We start from the raw sequence: 21,674 nt of genomic DNA on the forward strand, positions 1-21,674 counted from the left end.
GTTCACAATTTCCTATTACTGCAGGAAAACCCCGCATGCAGTAAGCATTTGTTGATCTAACAACCTGAGCACAAACAAACATGCAAAACTCTTTTTTTTTTTAATTAATTAATTTATTTATTAGTTTCAGGTGTACAAAACAAGGTAATACTTAGACGTTCATCATTTATATCCCTCATACTGTGAACCCCCCTGCCCCCATCCACTATCCCTCCGACCTCACACTGAACCATCACATTATATATATAAAATTATAGTTGGCATTCATTAATGTTTAGCTTCTGATGTACAATGCCATGATCAGGTATCCACAGTATCCCTGAGGTGGTCTCCCAAATAGGACGCATGTCCATCGGCAAAACTCTTAAAGGGCCCGATTCTATGCATTAGGAGACCACCCATCAGCAAGTTTCTAAAGATTCTCAGAGCACCAGTGAATGACTGATGGCTGAAAGGAAAAAGGTGTTCTTCTTTAAGCCAGTAGATACTGCCAATGATATTTCCTTCCACTTCTCGAGCCCAGAGGTACAGACAGTTCAAAAGTCAGGCAAAGAGTGTTGGGAAGGAGAGAGCTGAAGGAAAATCACCTCTCAAACTCCACCTCTTCTAGAGATTTCTTAAGTATTTGAGATCTGCGAATTGATATATTGCACTAGTAGTTCTTAACCAAGAGTTGTATCAGAATCTCAGGGAAATATTTCTAAACAACACATGTCCAGGCCTTATTAGCTTTACATAGTCAAAACCTTCAGGAAGAGCCTAGCTTGTAAATGGTTGTGAATGTTTTTAAAGTTCCTAGGGTGACTGTGATTCGCCAGCATAATTCTAGCCAAGAACTAGTCCAGTAGACGATCACTTCAGTCTCCTCTTCTCTCGCCTATGTCACCAATTTCCTCTGATATTGAGGATTAGGCCAAATAAAAGTGGAAGAGACATGTCACTTATGAAAACCACACTTAATTTCCTGGGTAGGAGTGGAAACGGGATTAACAATTAAAATGCAACTTGATTTCATTACTGCTAAACTCCTTACTTCTCATGGGACAGTCTACATTTCACAGCAGAGTTTAGACTCTTACCTAGGTGGCTCTTTCTGCCAGAACAGATGATATGTCACTTAATTATCTGTCTTTCCTTCCTTTCCCACTTAATTGCCACCTGTTCACTGTAATCTGGTGGATTCGGAGCCTTCCTAGATGTGGTCTTAGGGGAATTTAAAACTCACTAACTCTCTCTCCCAAACTAAGGATTATTATCCCCCAAAACTGAAGAGGACCTTGACTAAGCATATAAACTGAAGGAAAACAAAAATAAAAAAACCTCTGTTTATTAATTAAACTTATTGGGGTGACATTGATTAGTAAAATCACGTTGGTTGCAAGTGTCATTTCTATGATACAGCATCTGTATATCGCATTGTGTGCTCACCACCAGAGTCAGTTCTCCTTCCACCACCATTATGTTTGACCCCTTTTTCCTCATCTATCACCCCTCCCGCCTTTACCCTCTGGCAAATATTGAACTGCTGTCTGTGTCCATGAGGTTTTGAAAAACCTCTTCTTGTTATTTCCCCTCAATAGCCAAATTTCCAAATTGCCCTGCATATTTCTGATAGTTATTTCCTTTCCCTTTCCTTTTTACCTCTTAGGCTTTAGCCAATGAAAACTAAATAGCTTTATATAAATCATTTGTTTATAAATAGCAATTTGTCAACAGCGGGAAGATTACTATGATATTGTAAAATGCTTTTGTTTGTTTGAGTTTTAAGGTAAAGCCGATTTCAAAGGCAAATTTTGCTTTCCTGCATTGTTTTGCATTAATTGGAAAACAACTCGGACGTGAAAAAACACTTAAAAAAGGAAGTGTTGCCTGTTACAAGTGTTGTTTTCACAAGTAATTTATCATAAGTGCATAAAAGAGAGCTGTGCCCTCTACTGCTACTTTAGAGGTATCATCACGTAAAGTAAAATTTTAGAAAATTAAGTTCCAACTGTTTGCATTCAGGGAACACTTGAGCTTCCAAAGGTGTAAAATTGACCCTTCCTCTGTCAACCAAGGGCATTCCTGCTGGGGTTGCAGTGGCGAGCGGTGATGTATGTCCAAGAACAAAAAGGGGTGAACGCGTCCCCATCACCTGCTCCCTCTGTACACCTAAAACCCGCCCAGCACCTCCGCCAGCCTGAGCAGGAGCCCCACTCCGAGGTGGAGACCCCAAGGGGGGCCGTGGCTGGCAGAGTGGCTAGGAGCACAGGCCGATGCCCTTGCTGGATGTCCAAACGTGCTGGCCCTCCTGCCCCGATCTTCAGAATCCCCGAGGCCTGGGGTGCTCAGGGCCTGTGTCCTGCTGCTTCCCCTCCCTACCTGCACCCCCCAGCTCCCTGGCGGGACCCAGGCTCACCCATCTCCTAGGCCCTGCCCTGCAGCAGCCACCCCCACATACTTCCCTCCCCCCGGGTCGTCAGTCCTTGGTGGGCTCTGAGCCTGCCACCCACTCCCACGCAGTAACAGGACTGTTACAGGACAGAGCTGGGCCCTTTCTGTGGCCACCTCATTTCCCCTTCCTGACTTGGCTTTGGACTTGTTTCTATGGCGACAGGGAGCGATGTACAGCATGCAGTATATGTCGACTAGAAATAAAATGCTTGTGACTGAAACACACGTATAACAAATATTGTGTAAATACAGTCTGTGGATCTATACCTCATTGGTTGCTTCCATATCTGCCTGATGTTGCAGCAGCTGTTCAACTATCGCGGTGTTTTGCCCTATGGCCGCGTAGTGGAGAGCCGTGTTGTCACAATCGTCCTTCACATGTGGATCCGCTCCATGTTGTAGTAGGATTGTTGCACACTCCTCTTCCTGGCTCTCCACGGCCTGTCAGGATTACGTCATTAAATAAACGGTAAATTATGGGAATTCAAAGTAAGCATTCCACAAGTTTCCACAATTAGTTATAGTTAATTGAGATAAATTCATTTTTATTCTAAATACTAAAATAAAATCCATCTCCTGTTGACAGAGCTGGCTACCACATACCTTTATTAGAGCTGTCTTGTTTCTGTTGTCACCGAAATTCATCTGGCATTTTTTCTCTGCTAGAAGAGTCACCACTTCCGAATGGCCAAAGGTGCAGGCCAAATGGAGAGCAGTCCTATGAGGGTGAGAGGACATTTAGGACATTACAGGGCACTGTCTCAAACATGCAGCTCTGCACGCAATTGTAAACATGACACGCCACTCCAATGCCTTCAGAACCAACATGGAGTTTTCTTCTGCACAAAGTACAATATTCACGAGCTCTGCTTACTCGCCACACTAAGGAAAGAGCAGCCTATGTGACTACAGAGAGCATGCCCTGGGGAATCAGCTCAACTCGGTTTGATCCTAATTTAATTCGACCACTTATTAGCTGTCCCTTAGCCTTTGTGTGCCTCCATTTCCTCATCAACAAAGTGGGGATAAAAACAGTAGTTAACACTGTTGTGGGCTCACATGGGAATCTATGTAAAGTGTTTACTTAGGTTCCTAGCACAAAACACACAGCTCAGTAACTGGTAATATTATCAGAATTATTACCATCACTACTACTTTACAAGACAACATTTCAATTAAGTAAAATGATATCATTCCACCTACTTTGCAGCTATGTTTTAAGGATTAAGAAAGAACACTGTATTTCAGTGGTTCTAAGATGCTTCTTTTCTCATATTTTAACACCTCTGACTCTGGAAGGCAATGTACAATTCAGAGTGCCTTGAAAGTATAGTTGGCAGCATTTAAATAATTTCTTACTGGTATTTACAAGAACCGGCATCTTACCACCCTGACGTGAAGTGAAATAATGGAAACACACCAGACCTTCCGCAGTTCTCGTCATAAATTGGCATCTAAATAAATGTTCATTCTTAAGGGCATCATGGGGAAAGAGGACTAAAATCACAAAGTAATTCTTGTTTTGATTTTCAAGAAACTTGAAGCCAAAGGAGACTCAGCATTCAAGTGACTAAGGATGGCTCCTTTCATTGTCTGTTTCGAGTCATAGATTATATGAAAATCGGACGATTTCCAGTGATCGATACTCATATTTAATACTATTGTACACTAGGTAAACAGCAAGTTTGGTTACTGTTCACAATGTCCTAACTGTAGAAATCCTTTTATTTGAAACGAGGGAGGAAAAGCTTCAATGGAGATTAGGTACTATTACGTCCATTTACAATTTTTCATTTCGCTCCTACTGGGCAACATAAAGTTTTTAAGGATGAAGAGGGCCTGAGAGATAGATTCTGAGAGTCCCGAGTAGACTGTGTCTGCTCCGTAACAGTTATTCAGTGTATATTTGATGAATAAATGGATTGAAAGAAGGGATAACTACAGCTGGAGAGTTCAATGTTTTTAAACAAAATGTTTATAGTAAAGCAGTACTTCTGCAATAGTAATAATCACTTATATGTGCTATTTTTGATTTCCATAAAGACAGAACCAAAATGATGAATCAAAAATCACTTAATGTTATAGGTAATGAAGCTCTATATAATAAAAAAATAAGTGTGTACAGAAATATAGATACATGAACTTCTACCGGCACAGATAAAAAGACTGCCTTTACTTCTGAAGAGGCTAAAAGTTGCCAGAAAATACCAATCTTTAAAAAAAAAAAATTGAAAATAGAAGTGAGAAATTGTTTTAATCTGTACAAGATTCATATTCCTGGGAATAATGAAATATTACCTGGGACTACTTTATTAATAATAAACTGTTACTAGAATTTCTGTATATGTTCAGTGTAGAGATCAGACTTTTTAAAAAAGAAAATGTCACTGTACAAATACTCAGTAATCAAGTTTGCACATATTTTTGGCTAAAATAACATCGTAGTCTGTGTGTGTGTATAATCAAAGGAATTCTTTCTCCTTTTCCAATCTACCAAAGTACATCTTTGCATGTAAACATGTATGTATTATCCATACCACCTTCAGCGGTCTCAGGTAATTCCATCCTACAGATGCACTGCAATTTATTTACGAAATGTGTTGATGTGAGTTTTTCACAATACATTGATATTGTAAGCAGTGCTGAGAAAAGCAAATTGTATGTGATTTATATAATTATTTCATAAAAACATTTTAGCACTTGGAATTGATGAGTAAAGGGAATATACATTTTTAAATGTGGTACTTATCACCAAAATGAAAAGTCACCAAACTTTGAAAAGTCTGAAGCAACTTTAATTTGAAGCAGAAGTACAAGTACCATGACTCCTCATCTTCTCAACCTTTGAGGATGGAAAAGAAGTTTTCATTTCTCTTTCAACTTTAATTCCTTTTTTTTTTTTTACCTGGGGCACTAAATATTGGTCACTTATAGATACACAGAAAGAACTTGGTCCAATTCAAAATTCGAGCGCTTTTTTCTGTTGATTTCAGACACTTCTCTATAAAACAAAGATACACTTTTCCCTGATATGTGTATGCTGTACATAATTTGCAAGTACCTTTTCTTTTATTTTGTTAGTATTATTTTCTGATATACAGAGACTATTGATTTCTTATATTGCTCAACCAACCTTCTGAACTCTTGGTTTTTTTGAAGTCTTCGCCAACATAAAAAATTGTATAAATAGGCATTTCTGTTTTCTTCTGGTACCTTCCTCATTTTGTATATTTATAATTTTTAATCTACAGTACATCTGGAACTTATTTTTGTGACATGAAAATCTAACAAATTTTCTCCAAATACTTAACAGGTATTTCTCCATCATTCATGAGTAATTCATATTTTCTACTAACGCGAAATGTCATCACTATGAAGCTCTAACATCCTGCATATATTAGGGTGTTTGGGCATTTTCTGCTATATTCCAATCATTTATCTCTCTTTTCAGCTCTTAGTAAAGAAATGGTGGCAATAGAGCACCCGTTGACACCTAGAAGGGCAAATCTTCGTCTACTATGCAGAATGATTCTTAATTTTATCACTACAATCAAAGAGACACCATGTGCAACCCAAAACTTTTAAAACCCTGAGAGTTTAGTTGGCTTGTGGAAAACTGATAACTAGAGGAAGAGCACACGCGGTGAGAAAACGAGTCTTCCTAGACAGACCACAGCCATCTTCCACTGGAAGCTTCCCTTCTAAGGCCCCTCAATAAACACCATACATACATGGGTGGACACTGATGTAAAACGGATACTGGGTTTTAGCTGATTTTTTTAGCCCACAAGTCGCTCTATTATGGGAATCAGTTTTCTCATTACGCACTTTTCTGTAGTGTTTAACAACATGGTCTAAAACTGTGCACATCAAAAGTAAAATGCTTCTTTTTCAAATGCTATACTTCTTTTCATTTCTATTACTGATATTTAGTTGAATTTGTTTAAAATTGTCAGTAAAGTGCTTTGTAAGGGGAATTATGAGTGACGGGACCTTGAGAGTTTGTCCTGGTGCTCACCACGGCGGCCTGGGCCCTGCCCCCGGGGTAAGGGCCCCACCAGCGTACCGCCCCTCCCAGGCCCCTCTCCCAGGCCCCCGCCGCCTCCGGCCCGTGCCCTGCGGCCCCCCAGGCCCGCTCACCTCTTCTGCAGGTCTCTGTCATCCAGTCTCTCTGGATGGAGCGAGAGCAGCCTCTGCACTTCTGATACGTTGCCCCTGGCGGCAGCTCTGTAGATTTGTATGCGATCTCTGCCTTGGTTGCAGTACCCGGACTCCGAGGTGACCCCACCTCCGGCCTCAGGCTGCCAGCCACCACCATCGCTCTGGGGTCTCCTTCGGAAACCCAAGCGGGACCTGACCTTCTGAAGCCCAGAGCCAAAACACTTCTTCATGGCCAAGCCACGGGCTTCAGAACCTCCTCCGCACTTCTCACGCCTGTTTTCTCCGCGCCCAGCCAACAGTAGCCTCTAGAGCAGCCAACTCCAGTCGCCACAGTATCCCCGCAGGACAGCAAGGCGGTTTGGAATCTCTCCGCCCGGAACGGCCGTCACCAAGCAACGGTGCACGGGGCAGAGGCCGAGGGCTGCGCATGCGCACAGAGCCCCGGGGCCAAGGTCAAGGGCACCCGGAGCCCACGTGCAAGGCCCAGGCGCCTCAAGCTTCAGAGGTGGCCTGTGGGCAGCGCTGAGTTCCATTCGGACCTCGGTGGGCGCTGGCCCAGGCTTCTGCTGGGTCGTCTGAGCAAAATGAAATAGGAAATTTCATTTCCTGAATTAAGAAAACAGGTATGTAACAGGCAGAGAACTTGGGGGAAGCAAAAACCATAAATGAGAGAAGAAAAAAAAAACTTTATGTACCCTAAAACTGAAATGTATTAATTTCGATGTATAAAACACAAAAGCATTTAAAAGCTTGATTTCCCAGAGAAAACTCTTGTATTTTGAAACGTTTTATTTTCAACCTCAATATCTATCACCTTAGACCCAAAAATCTTCTTTAAAAATTGGAGTATACTTTGTACTTATCTGCTTTTTGAATAAGGCCTGTGAAACTAGAAATCTCTTTCTCTTTTCAGTATATATGTTAAGAAAGAAAGGAAATTTGCTGTTTTGCCTCAGGATTTCACCGATTTATTCAGTCTAGAATGGCCAGAAAAGATCCACATTTCCAATCCTTTCTTTAGTTGGTATTATATTCACTTGTCAATTTGTGACAACTGGACCAGTATTATTATAGCCGGTTTGATTTTCAGACACCTTTTTAAAAAGCCACCTTAGGAGGCTGGCGGGCAGCACTGCGGGCCCGCGGCTCGGGGGGCTCGGCCGGCTCGGGGGGCTCGGGCGGCTCGGGGGGCTCGGGCGGCTCGGGGGGCTCGGCCGGCTCGGGGGGCTCGGGGGGCTCGGGCGGCTCGGCCGGCTCGGGGGGCTCGGGGGGCTCGGGGGGGTCGGGCCGTTCGGGGGGCTCGGGCGGCTCGGGGGGCTCGGGCGGCTCGGGGGGATCGGGGGGCTCGGGCGGCTCGGGCGGCTCGGGCGGCTCGGGGGGCTCGGGCGGCTCGGGGGGGCTCGGGGGGGCTCGGGGGGGCTCGGGCGGGCTCGGGCGGCTCGGGCGGCTCGGGGGGCTCGGGCGGCTCGGGGGGCTCGGGCGGCTCGGGGGGCTCGGGGGGCTCGGGCGGCTCGGGGGGCTCGGGGGGCTCGGGCGGCTCGGGGGGCTCGGGCGGCTCGGGCGGCTCGGGGGGCTCGGGCGGCTCGGGGGGCTCGGGCGGCTCGGGCGGCTCGGGGGGCTCGGGCGGCTCGGGGGGCTCGGCCGGCTCGGGCGGCTCGGGGGTCTCGGGCGGCTCGGCCGGCTCGGGGGGCTCGGGCGGCTCGGGCGGCTCGGGGGTCTCGGGCGGCTCGGCCGGCTCGGGGGGCTCGGCCGGCTCGGCCGGCTCGGGGGTCTCGGGCGGCTCGGGGGGCTCGGGCGGCTCGGGCGGCTCGGGCGGCTCGGGCGGCTCGGGGGTCTCGGGCGGCTCGGGGGGCTCGGGCGGCTCGGGCGGCTCGGGGGTCTCGGGCGGCTCGGGGGGCTCGGGGGGCTCGGGCGGCTCGGGGGGCTCGGGGGGCTCGGGGGTCTCGGGGGGCTCGGGGGGCTCGGCCGGCTCGGGCGGCTCGGGGGTCTCGGGCGGCTCGGGGGGCTCGGGGGGCTCGGGCGGCTCGGCCGGCTCGGCCGGCTCGGGGGGCTCGGGCGGCTCGGGGGGCTCGGGGGGCTCGGGCGGCTCGGGGGGCTCGGGCGGCTCGGGGGGCTCGGGGGGCTCGGGCGGCTCCGGGGGCTCGGGGGGCTCGGGCGGCTCGGCCGGCTCGGGCGGCTCGGGGGGCTCGGGCGGCTCGGGCGGGTCGGGGGGCTCGGGGGGCTCGGGCGGCTCGGGGGGCTCGGGCGGCTCGGGGGGCTCGGGCGGCTCGGGGGGCTCGGGGGGCTCGGCCGGCTCGGCCGGCTCGGGCGGCTCGGGGGTCTCGGGCGGCTCGGGGGGCTCGGGGGGCTCGGCCGGCTCGGGCGGCTCGGGGGTCTCGGGCGGCTCGGGGGGCTCGGGCGGCTCGGGGGGCTCGGGCGGCTCGGGGGTCTCGGGCGGCTCGGCCGGCTCGGGCGGCTCGGGGGGCTCGGGCGGCTCGGGGGGCTCGGGCGGCTCGGGGGGCTCGGGGGGCTCGGGCGGCTCGGGGGTCTCGGGGGGCTCGGCCGGCTCGGGCGGCTCGGGGGGCTCGGGCGGCTCGGGGGGCTCGGGGGGCTCGGGCGGCTCGGGCGGCTCGGGGGGCTCGGGCGGCTCGGGGGGCTCGGGCGGCTCGGGCGGCTCGGGGGGCTCGGGCGGCTCGGGGGGCTCGGGGGGCTCGGGCGGCTCGGGCGGCTCGGGGGGCTCGGGCGGCTCGGGGGGCTCGGGCGGCTCGGGCGGCTCGGGGGGCTCGGGCGGCTCGGGCGGCTCGCGTTCGCTGCTCGCCCTTAGTTCCTGCCGGCCCCCGCGGGGCGCATTGCCGCCGGGATCGGTCCATGTCTTGGGCCGCCGCTCCTTCCGCCGGCGCCCGGGGGGCCGCGACAGCTGTGAGGTGGGGGCGGCCGCGGCAGGCAGCGGTGCCGGCCGCCGGGGCAGGGTCCGGGAGCTCGGCGCGGCGGGCGTAGGTCTATGTCGCGGGCGGCCGCGGAGGGACGATGCGCGAGTACAAAGTGGTGGTGCTGGGCTCGGGCGGGGTCGGCCAATCCGCCCTGACCGTGCAGTTCGTGACCGGCACCTTCATCGAGAAATACGACCCCACCATCGAGGACTTCTACCGCAAGGAGATCGAGGTGGACTCGTCGTCGTCGGTGCTGGAGATCCTGGACACGGCGGGCACGGAGCAGTTCGCGTCCATGCGGGACCTGTACATCAAGAACGGCCAGGGCTTCATCCTCGTCTACAGCCTCGTCAACCAGCAGAGCTTCCAGGACATCAAGCCCATGCGGGACCGGATCATCCGCGTGAAGCGGTATGAGAAAGTGCCAGTCATCTTGGTTGGGAACAAAGTGGACCTGGAAAGTGAGAGAGAAGTGTCATCCAATGAAGGCCGAGCCCTTGCTGAAGAGTGGGGCTGCCCCTGTATGGAGACTTCTGCTAAAAGTAAAACAATGGTGGATGAACTCTTTGCAGAAATTGTGAGGCAAATGAACTATGCCGCGCAGCCTGACAAAGACGACCCATGCTGTTCCGCATGTAACATACAATAGCATTCAAAAATGGCTCTCCTGGACAGGATTTGCCCCATATCCTAGGCGATACAAACGCCGTCTACTCGACTGCGGAGTTTGCAGGACATGTGGTGTGATCTACAGTGAAATAGCTGCCCTTATTCAGAATTCAGCCGTGATTGTCAGTTGACGTCTCTGAGTAACATTTGGGTTCAGTAACTACAGTTTTCACCATTGTCCTCAGTCTCCTGTATGCACCTGCAACTTTAAGGCATAGCCAATCGATCTTCAGGGTGATCTCCTTTGAAAGCTATGATGGCATGGTCCCTGAGTTGACAGAAGCAACTATTGTATAAATTAAAAATAATCACAAGAGAGAACCCAGAAGAATTCCTGTGACCACTTACAATTAAAATATTTTGTCTTCTTTAAAAAAGAAATAAGTAAAGGAGAAATATTTTCCTACGAGAGTACTGAATTTTCAGGCATTGAGATAGTGCTTCTAACCAATGTATTCTGTCAAGTAACATAATAACAGCTGACCTGCCAGCAGCATTACAGGGAGAGATTCTTTGCTCAGCCGACACATTTCTGTTTTTCAAAATTGATGCTTAATTGTAGATGTTATCCTAATTTGTGACACGGAACTAATTCATGCATCAATCCTTAGTAGAGCATAAGTCAGAACAGGTTGTGTAAAAATACAATCTGGTTTTAAATGTGTTAAATCACCTGCTTTGCCACAGAAAATGGAGGCTCTCACAAGGGTTTGATCCGAATTACAACCCCAAACCCACCCTCTGTTAACCAAGCAGGTATGGTCTTGATTACTTTACTGAACAAGAAGGAAGAGCAACTGGGATGCAAAGAGATTGCCTCGCCTTACTAACGAGAAGCGTTCTGATAGACTGACTAGTACCATCATGTAAGGAAAATGAAGCCATGCTGCATCCACATGTTCCCATTTGTAGAACCTCACAGGACACTACAAATATCTTGCATTTTTACGTTTGTTTAAGCAGCAAATTCCTTCTTGCCTTTAAGGGCTATGGTTGTGGTGTGATTCTTGGTTAACCTGCTTTCAAAATCGAGTTTGCTCTAGCAGAGCTTTATTGCAGGCATTTAAAAAAATTGAATAACCATGTGAAATAATTTGGGCTTAAAAGTAGAACGTAAATTATAGAGTGGAAGGTAAGGGACAGAAAAACCTTTTATCTTTCATTTTCCTGGAGAATTATATTAAGATTTTCTTATAACAATTTTGCTCTGATTACTGAAGTGGCAAATAAAGCTAGAGAATATTTTGTTGTGAAAAGGTGCTCAAGCTCTGATACTCTTGGTTTTCATAGCCGTGAAGTATTTATCATTTGCATGAGTAATGGCACAGGAAAAATCTATTCATACATTTTACAATCAAGTGTAGAAGGGTTTTTAACTAACTTCAGAGTTACAAATGCTAAAGAGAGTATCTTGAGCTGATTCTCTGGAGATAAATTTGGCCTTGAACTGCAATATCACTGAGCCTGTGATCTACATACTGCCCCATGTTTTGTTGGTTTCACACTCTTGTGCAAGTAACCTCTGGTCTTATGTGTGTAACTGAGAGAAGACTGTATGTGTGCATGTGTGTTTATTGTTCCTAAGAATTTGGCACAAGTTGGAGATAATTGCCTATACTGAAAATCCGTACTGCAGAATATAAATTATTTAAATGTTTATTATACATAATTGAAATCATTGGTGCCCACACCCCCCCTCCCCAAGTGTTTAGTAAATTGGCATTAAGCTTAGAGGATAGAAAAAGGTGGACTTTTCATAGATAAGAAAACAGACTATGTGGGGGAAACCAGGCCATGGTGATCAGCGTCTTTGAATTGTGAATGTTTGCATTCTTCAGTATAGGTTTTCTTATACCCCAATTATAAGCACCTCATTTATAGAACAAAAGCCCTAACCAGTTCTATTGAAACAAATTTCATTGTGTAAAATTCGACTCAGCATGTAGAGAAATCAAAGATTCGAGAAATACGATTTATCTACTGAAACAAATATTTTGTTAGTGAATTGGTTGAGTTTTAAAGCCTCTCACTTCTCAGAATGATTGATTTTTAGAATTCCATATTTAATAGCAATTTATCACAACTAAAATTACTTATTAGAAACATCTAATAACATTCACATTATGGATTGCTATGCAGATAAGAAAAATAATATGAACAGTATGGCAAAATGTAAGGTGGAAAAGATTATCTTCAAATTGGGGTTTTACTTAGAAGTGATTGTGTCAGACAATAAGGTGGGCTTTTACTGTAAAGATGTTACTAATAACTGACTTAGTGGCTGCCTGATCACAGTGTTTCCACACAGCCTACATATTTAGTGACAAAGCATCAAAGATCCAGAAACGGGGAAACCCTCGTGCGCTCTTACTGTTGGTATTTCATCTGGTATGACTATAACTCAGCTTGAATGAATGTGTTTGTTGAGATGTTAATAAAAAGCTTAAGAACAAGATTAAATTTGTTGGCACATGAAGTAAAATAGTGGCTACAGAGAAAAGTTTGTGACCTTGTGTCACTATTTATTTTATGCCCTGATCAGACTAGCAACTAGATAAGTGAAAGTTTTTCTAACATGCCTTAAAAATATTATGGTTTGATCCAAAGACCCACTTCTTTTTTTTAGCTATTATGCTAAGGATTTTTTTGTTTTTGTTTTGTCTTATTTTTTATACAAAGGCAGCATTTGTTAAATTTTTTTTCTTTTATATTGCAGCTTTTATTTTGGTTCTTTTACGCTGTGGTAGTGATGGTAACTGATGCCTTTCATTTTGTTCCACTTACACAAAACAAGCCAGCATCTGATCAAAAGTATTACATAATATCTTAAACTATTGAAAGGTGCTTTGATGATTTTCTCCTTTGGTTTATAGAATTAAGACTGAACTTGACTAATCGCTATAGTTGCCATCACTTTTCTGTGGTAAAACTACTGATATCTGCTTTTCTATGTAAAGAAATGTTGCCTAAGGATGTCTGCTCTTTGTTTTCAAGAGTTGTCCAGTGGGAATATTGTCTGTGCGTGTATGAATATGAAAGTGCTATTTTGTTTATTGTGTTGAGTTTTTGTTTGTTTTGTTTTTTAGTTTTTTGTAGTCTTGTGTTAGCTCTGGGTAAGCTTTAATTGTCTCCTTAGCCAATCAAATGTTAAAGACTATGGGGGAGGGTCTATTTTTTTTTTAATGTGTCATTGTGCATCTATTAAATCTTGATCAGGGTTTCAAGAATGACTGCAGTGGGTTTTGGAAACAGACTTATCATTATTGATTTGGGGTTTCCCAGAGAAAAACATAGTTCACAGTTAATTGTTGAGCTCTAATACAACTGACCATTTAAAATTGAACAACAGTTTATTGTTTTGTAACAATGTCAGTTGTTAAACTTTGACGTTTCAATTAAAACATGAATTGTAGTTATAACTCAATGCAAATTCAACAGTTGTATTTGGAGTTAAATTATTTTAACAAATAAATTTATTTAATGAAAAAAAAATAAATAAATAAAAAAAATAAAAAAAAATAAAAACCCACCTTAAATTTGTCACTTAAATCCTTCAGTTGTCTTTCCAAAGGTGAGTTTGCATTAAGTTAATCAGTTCATAACTAACCACACTACTGACTGTTCATTTTTGGCAGTGTCACCACACTTGTCTGTACAATTATTTTGCCAATATTTGAGTATTTAATCATCTTTTTGTCCTTATAAAACTGAGTGGGAAATATAAAAATGAATTTACCAACACCCAGAAGCACAGATCATACAGACATAATACAATTATTAAACTAAGACATCATTAGGCATTCTGAGAAACATCCTTACGTCAAGTGAAACAAATTAAATATATAAATCATTAGAAATAAATCATGGAAGATTATAGCTAAAAATCGAGGTAAAAATCGAGGTAATCGAGGTAAAACCAGTAATAGCTCTGACAACTTTCTTGGGATGAAACCCTTACATTATAACACGTTAAGGCTACTATTAGGTTTTTGTGCTTTTAAGTTGCATATACATTTGAACCTAAAATGCTATGCACTAATAATCACTTCTCCTTAATCACTACGTAAGTTTGGCAGCTAGTGGAAAAAGTATCTACTATTTTTCTAATCTACCATTTCAGAGGAAAGAGTCCAATTTTAGCTGTTGCGTTTTTCTGAGTTTTCAGAAATGGATTCCAGCAGAGAAAGACTATTTCTGATGCTCTGGAGAGTATTTTGGCCTTTTTGTCACAAGCACTGAGTGCAAGTTTTTGGCAGTGCTTCTATACATTATGCACCTCCTAAGTAGTGGACGTAGCTGTTTCCAAGTGCAAAAATTTTCGATCTTTGAAATTTAGCAAGTTACGATTCTACATGACACAATATTTTACTCTAGATGAAGAGTATTTTTCAGATTTTTATGTTATGCTTGCATAGAGTATTATTTTCATTATATTTCCAATATGCATTATTATGTAAAAGTTCAACTTACATTTTCTTTCAATCTGGGGCTCTGCTATGCATTCTTTTAGAGGTGTATTTTGATGAACTAAAGTTTTTAAAGTTTTGAAATCCCATTTTTCTTCTCTTTCTCCTCCTTCTCCATCTTCTCCTCCTCTTCCCCTTCGTTCTCCATTTTTGGTTAGAGCTCTCTGTGTCTTCTCTAAGAAAATGTTGCCTATTCCAAGATTACAAAAAAAATTCATCCCTGTGTTGTTCTCAAGACAGACACCGTCTTTCCCTGAAAATAAGACCTAGCTGGACAATCAGTTGCAATGCATCTCTTGGAGCAAAAATTAATATAAGACCCGGTCTTATTTTACTGTAATACAAGACCGGGTCTTATATAATATAATGTGATATAATATAATACCCAGTCTTATATTATTTTTTGCTCCGAAACATGCGATAGAGCTGATTGTCCGGCTAGGTCTAATTTTGGGCGAAACACGGTAGTTTTGATTTTACATTTGATCCATAAACTTGTGTTTGTCAGGAAGTATGCAAAGAGATTCATTTATTTCCATAATAGTTTTCTGGTTTTTTCAGCATCATTAGTAAAAAGACTAACCTTTCCCTAATTAATTTGGATTAACTTGGCACCTCTGTCAAAGAATCAGTTGACAATTTATGTGTGGCTTTTTTCTAATCATTGATCTTATTATCTGTACTAAAGCCAATATCACCCTGCCTTGATTATTAAAGCTGTACAGTAATTCTTGAAATTAGGTTGTGTAAGTTGTCCAACATTTTTCTTCTTTTCCAAATTGTTTTTGCTATTCTAGTTTCTTTAGATTTAAATATTCATTTTAGAATCACCTGTCAATTTATCCAAAAAAAAAAAAAGAGAGAGACAGAGAGAGAGAAAGCCTTCTGGGATCATGACGAGTTTATGGTGAATCTACAGATCAATTTGGAAAATAGCCATTTTAGCAATGTGGATTCTTCCATCTGTGAAAATAGTCTATGTGTGTATTGACTTATGTCCTTAATTTGTCTCAAGAACATCTTATAGATTTAGGCATATTTACTTCCAAGTATTGTTTATTTTTATGGCATTTTGAATAACACTAATTTTAAGTTCCTTTCCCATGTTATTCTAGTACATAAAAATACAATTGATTTTGTAAACTTACCTTATATAGTGTAACTTGATTATGTCCATTTATTAGTTCTTGCAGATTTTAGTAGTATATCTATACAACTATGGGAAGGGCACATAAAAGCCATTTTATTTCTTCTGATATAATCTTTATTTCTTACTTGTCTTATTATATTGGTTTAAAACATCCAGAAAAACGTGGGAAAACATACTAAGTGCAGGATCACTGCCTTGTTCCCATCTCTATGGGAAACATCAAGTATAATAATTACCTGGAGGTATTTCATAGTGGTTTCTATCAGGTTGCGAAAGATCCTCTCTACTCTGAGTAAGCTGAAATGCTTTATCACGAATAGATACTGAAATTTATCATACAATTTTCATCCATCTTTTAAGATTATCATGTCATTTCTTACTTTAATCTAATTCTCTTTATGTTGAATGACTTCTTAATATGACACCAACATGGGAATCCAGACTGGTGCAGCCGCTATGGAAGGCAGTGTGGAGGTTCCTCAAAAAATTACAAATAGAATTACCATATGACCCAGCAATCCCTCTCCGGGGTATCTACCCAAAGAATTTGAAATCATTTATACATAAAGACACGTGTGCTCCAATGTTCATTGCAGCTTAGTTTACGGTGGCCAAGACATGGAAACAACCAAAATGTCCTTCGATAGATGAATGGATAAAGAAGTTGTGGTATATATACACAATGGAATACTATTCAGCGTTAAGGAAAGATGATATAAGAACATTTGTGACAACATGGATGGATCTTGAGAGTATATTGCTAAGTAAAATAAGTCAGACAGAAAAAGCAGAGAACCCTATGATTTCACTGATATGTGGTATATAAACCAAAACCAACAAAAGAACAAGACAAACAAATGAGAAACAAAAACTCATAGACACAGACAATAGTTTAGTGGTTACCAGAGGGTAAGGGGTGTGGGGGGAGGGAGATGAGGGTAAGGGGTATCAAATATATGGTGATGGAAGGAGAACTGACTCTGGGTGGTGAACACATACTGGGATTTATAGATGATGTAATACAGAATTGTACACCTGAAATTATGTAATTTCATTAACAATTGTCACCCCAATACATAAATTTAAAAAAATATGATACCAACATTGCATTCCTAGGATGACTCACATTTGATCATGTCATATGATGATTTTCAATATTGCTCTGTTTTGTGACTACTTTGTCAATATTTGTTCCTGTGATGATGAGACATATGGGTCTGTACTTCCATTTACTTGTACCATCTTTCTCAAGTTTTGATATCAGGGTTATGTTGCCTTCAGGAAATGAGCTGGTCAATAATCCTCCTCTTCTATTTTTTGAAATTTATGATGTATAATTAATATCATTTCTTTATTTTTCCCTTAAATATTTGAAGAATTCACCAGTGAAATCATTGGGGCCTTCAGTTTTTCTGGGAAGGCTTTGCATTTCAAATTCATTTTCTTTAACAAATGAAATACCATTCAGATGTCGTGTTTCTTACTGGGTCAGTTTAGGTATGTCTTATCTTACAAGGACCCATATTCATAAGTGGCCATTAATTATTTTCTTAGCATCATTTTAAAGCTCCCAGTGATGTCTCCTGTGCAATTCTTGATATTGACCATGTGTATTACATCCTTTTATGTCTTGATCAAGGGATTACTGATGACATCATGTTTTTCCAAGAACCAAATTTTGGCTTTCTGAATTTTCTTTATGATTTCTCCATTCACTAATTCATTGATTTCTTTTCTTTATTGCTTCTTGTTTTCTACTTTTACTTTAATTTTCTTTCTATTTTCAAGCTTTTTAATGTGGTAGTTCAAGCCATGGATTTAAACATTTATTCTTTTCTCTGAAAGCCTTTAATGTTACACATTTTGTTTTAAATGCAGTTTTAACTATACCCAGAAATTTTCATTACCATTCATTTCAAAATAAGTTCCTATTTCCCTTGTGATTTCTTCTTTGACTAGGGATCAATCAATGCCTTTATTTCCTCTTTCTTTTTAAAGAATTCTTTAACTGGGCATAGAATTCTATGTTGGCATGGTTATTTTCTTTCAGCACTTTGAAAATGTAATTCCATTGTCTTCTTGATGTAATGCTTGGATTAGAAGTCAGCCTTCCCTGTTACATAGTTCTTCTCTATAAAATCTGCCTTTTTTATTTCTCTCGCTACTTTTTGAGACATTTTTTCTTCATGATTGGTTTTCAGGAATTTGACGATGATATGGTTGTGTATGATGTGTTTTCTATTCAGGCCTCTAAGGTTCTCTTTGAGCTGTTGAACCTGTTTGATATTTTCCATCATACTTGAAAATATTTTAACCTTTATTTCTTCAAATATTTCTCCTCCTTTTCTGGTGCTCCAACTTGTTATTTTTAGTCGGTTTATAAAATGGCAATATTCTTCAAGTTTGCATTTTATCATTAATGAATTTGAATTTATTGATGCCTTTAATTGACACTTCTCTGTAGCCCATATTTTATTGGAAAAAAAATGCTGTTTCTACCTATGGTGAGATTCCTGGAAAGTTCAAGGAAATTCTACTATGTAGAGCTTATGATTTATGCTTTTATATGTGAAAATGTTTAAATATTTTAGTCCAAATATTTTCGTCATCATTGTCTTCATTATTTCATTGACACTGCCATTCTTAGATAAATATTTTATGCCATAAAACTCAGCAAATAAGTTGTTTCCATTTCTGATTATCTTGAATGTTTTGCCAAACCAAATGGAGATGTTGCAAAATAACAGGCCTTTTCTATTTCATTCCATTCAATACAAATGCAAATTCATCCCCAGGAAGCTCATCAAAAAATTCTTCTCAAAAGGGAGGAAATTACAAAACACAGTTATAACATTTCAAACTTAAACCAGATACACCGAGCTCTCTGTGTTTAATTCACATCCTTCCTCGCTTTGGTAGTGACAAATTCAATGGCTTCCTATTTACACACTCCGTTTTTAATAATTCCAATTTGCTAAAGGCTTCAAAACTTTCAGTTTCCAAGGTGTTCCCTTCATTGAACGCTTTGATTAAAGATTCACAAATGGTTTTGAAGAGATTGCAGCAAAAATGAATAGAAGATGCACTCACAAACTACTTCAATACTACTGTAAAGCACTAGATTGGTTTTCCAAGTAGTTCTTCAAAGAACTACTTGTAAAATCTGGCTCATGCCAGACAGCCAAGAGGAAAAGTTCATACAGTCACGCTTTTCAATCAACCTCAGCTTAAGCACCAAATATTTGTTTTTTATTTGTTCATCAAGTTCCTTCTTCATGTATTCCACAGATAAAATCTTTGGTTCTCCATTCGTGTTGACAAATGATGCCTATTTTGGATGGTATAGGTCATTAATAAATTTCCTATGCAATAGGTAACTCTGTTGCCTTCAGCCAGAATTAGTATTCTACTGTTGTCCTGGTATACAACTCTAATTTAAATTTGTCCTAGATGTCTTCTTTGAAATGCATTATGATGATTAATAGGTGAATTATAAGAAGCTTTGACTGGTTTGATATACCTCTGTTTTTTACTTTCAGATTCTGCCAAGTTCTGGTCTACTCATGTGGATGACACAGGTGCACTGAACAGAATTCTCACTTGAATATGTGGTTAACTCTAAACATCACCAGCTGATTTATCAGCTCCATTCCAGGTCCTTTACAGATGCTAGGTTACTAGCAATTCCCTTTCATCGGCAGTGGGCAGAACACTCACTAAATAAAATGAAGTGTGCTCAGATACGAGTGGTTAGAGATACCTATCTCTTCATTGGACTCTTTATTGGTAAAGCCATGCCAGCCACTTTAATAAATAAGCCCCAAGATTTTAGTGGCTTATTACAATGGAAGTGTATTTCTCCTTCATGTAATAGTCACTGAAGATGTGACTGGTCACTGAACAGTTATCTTGCCCCTGGTGATTCAGAGACCCAAGTTCCTGGTAACTTATGTTACCATATTTCAAATAGGCTCCTCTGTTGCCTATGTCTAGATGGTAAACCGGACAGAGAACTTCTTAAAAGTCTTGGCCTGTAGGTGACACATACCACTTCTTTGCATATTTTATAATTGTTTACTGGTCACACATTCGAGTCAAAAGGACTAGAAAATCCGTCCTTGATGTGGCTGTCATGTTTCCATTTCAGTTTTATATTATGGAAAGGTAACACAATTTTTGATTGACAGCAAGCACTCAATGTCATTGATTCTTACTTTCATGTATTTCAGTAAAATGAATTCCCCAGATGGATCAATACTTAAATGAAAAAAAGTAGGTAATTATAATAACAGAAAAAAAGAAAAGTCTGTCAATTATGACACAAAATCCAGAGCTCATAGAAGAAAAGAATTAGTTAATTCAACTGAAAACACAGCCTTGACAAGCAGCAATATGGGTGAGGCAGGGTGGAGGCTCATGACTCAAAAGACAGTAAAACATAATCATTTCAATATATAAATGGTTCCTATACATCCAGAAGAAAATCCCCACAATCCAAAAGGAAAACTGGCAAAAGATAGAAGATAGTTCACCCAAAGAGGAAATATGGTGATTCTAAGCAATAAATTAAAAATAAAACCAAAATAATATGCCAATGGAACAAATCAAACACTTGACTGACATTCTGAGATAGGCTATAGAAAAACAAAACCTCATACACTGTTTATGAAGGTGTCAATTGATACAACTTCTACATATCTTAATCAATATTTGTAGAAATTTAAAAGGGGGATACCCTTTGCCCTAGTAAACCTACTTCTAAAATTATCTCATACACACAGTTCTTATTCTCTAAATAAGAGACATTCATTCATTCGACACTGCTTGTATCAGTAAAAGACTCTAAACCACTCACAGGTCTATCAATAAGGTTATGACTCATTAATTTATGTTTCACCCATACACTGGAAAAATTATGGAGCAATTTAAAAGAAGAAGATAAATTTATATGCACTTATATGTTATGGTGAGCTCTTTGTACATCTTAGGTCAAAAATGTAATTTGCATGTACAAATAATTCAATAATATTTATGAAAATATATATTTACATATATTTTGATATTCCTATAAATGCATAGAGTTTGTGAGGACAAACACCCACTTTCTTCCATGTTCTTCAAAGAGAGGAATGGGATAGAAAGATGGTTTAGGGATAGATTTTGGATTTTTTATTTTCAACTTTCATTGTATATAATTATTTCTAACATATGTGTATATATTACATGTGTAGTTAGGAAAAATAATTGTAGTTAGAAAAAATAAATTAGGTGAAACCAGGTTCATTAAAGCCTTCACTGAGAAATATGCCACCGGATGAGTCTCATGAAGGAAAAAAAATGTCAATCACAACACATGTAATATCTGTGTGATATGTATGTGTTTGCCTGTGAACAAGCTAAAGTCTTCCAATAACGTGGATCATGTAAGACAGGCACACACATTATTTGCCTTTAAAATGTTCCTTGTATTAACTGGACTCCTGAGAGGACAGGCCACAGACACATATGGGGGTGGTCAGGCTACAGGGCAAATAACGTGCTGCCCAACAGAGCTCCAGCATCTGCATGCAAGTAATCAGAGCTCAAACTGACTTCCTTGGAAATTCTCCCGGAAACTGTTGGGTAGGGTGGAGATGGGCAACATATCCAGCAGCTACTTTTGGTGATCTTGAGAAGATACCCACCAAGAAGGGCTCCTGATGGCTAACTGAGCTCAATTATGATAACAGAGCCTAGCAGCCATTTCTAAACAAGGGCCTCTCAGGCAAACTGCCCTTCAGGGAGAAACCTGCTCTAAGCTGCGTGCCTCCCACACTGAACAGAACATTCTGCCTGCACTGTGTTCCTACCATTGGAGCTAACCTGTACAGAGGAGATCCTGGAATT

The 21,674-nt window shown here is 41.9% G+C and overlaps 2 protein-coding genes across 5 annotated transcripts in view; one reads left to right on the forward strand and one right to left on the reverse strand.

Annotated features, from left to right (window-relative positions):
* The window catches only part of LOC308502955 (uncharacterized protein), a 92,940-nt gene extending 85,946 nt beyond the window's left edge, over positions 1-6,994 (reverse strand). For all 4 annotated transcript variants that reach the window (XM_081080764.1, XM_081080762.1, XM_081080763.1 and 1 more), the window contains exons 1-3: positions 6,574-6,994; positions 3,037-3,151; positions 2,701-2,874 (exon numbers count right to left, since the gene is read on the reverse strand). In XM_081080764.1, coding sequence (XP_080936890.1) covers positions 2,701-2,874; positions 3,037-3,151; positions 6,574-6,824 — 540 coding nt within the window. In that variant the 5' untranslated portion in view covers positions 6,825-6,994. The remainder of the gene's footprint in view (positions 1-2,700; positions 2,875-3,036; positions 3,152-6,573) is intronic.
* A 2,606-nt stretch (positions 6,995-9,600) lies between these two features.
* On the forward strand, positions 9,601-13,759 carry LOC308502957 (ras-related protein Rap-2a-like; the record flags this gene model as incomplete). Its single annotated transcript, XM_081080766.1, has 1 exon — positions 9,601-13,759. The coding sequence occupies one exon, from the start codon at positions 9,601-9,603 to the stop codon at positions 10,150-10,152; it is 552 nt and encodes a 183-aa protein (XP_080936892.1). The 3' UTR covers positions 10,153-13,759.
* Positions 13,760-21,674: the final 7,915 nt, after the last annotated feature.

This window comes from Rhinolophus hipposideros (assembly GCF_964194185.1).
Source record: "Rhinolophus hipposideros genome assembly, contig: SUPER_9_unloc_3, whole genome shotgun sequence".
NCBI classification, from domain to species: Eukaryota; Metazoa; Chordata; class Mammalia; order Chiroptera; family Rhinolophidae; genus Rhinolophus; species Rhinolophus hipposideros.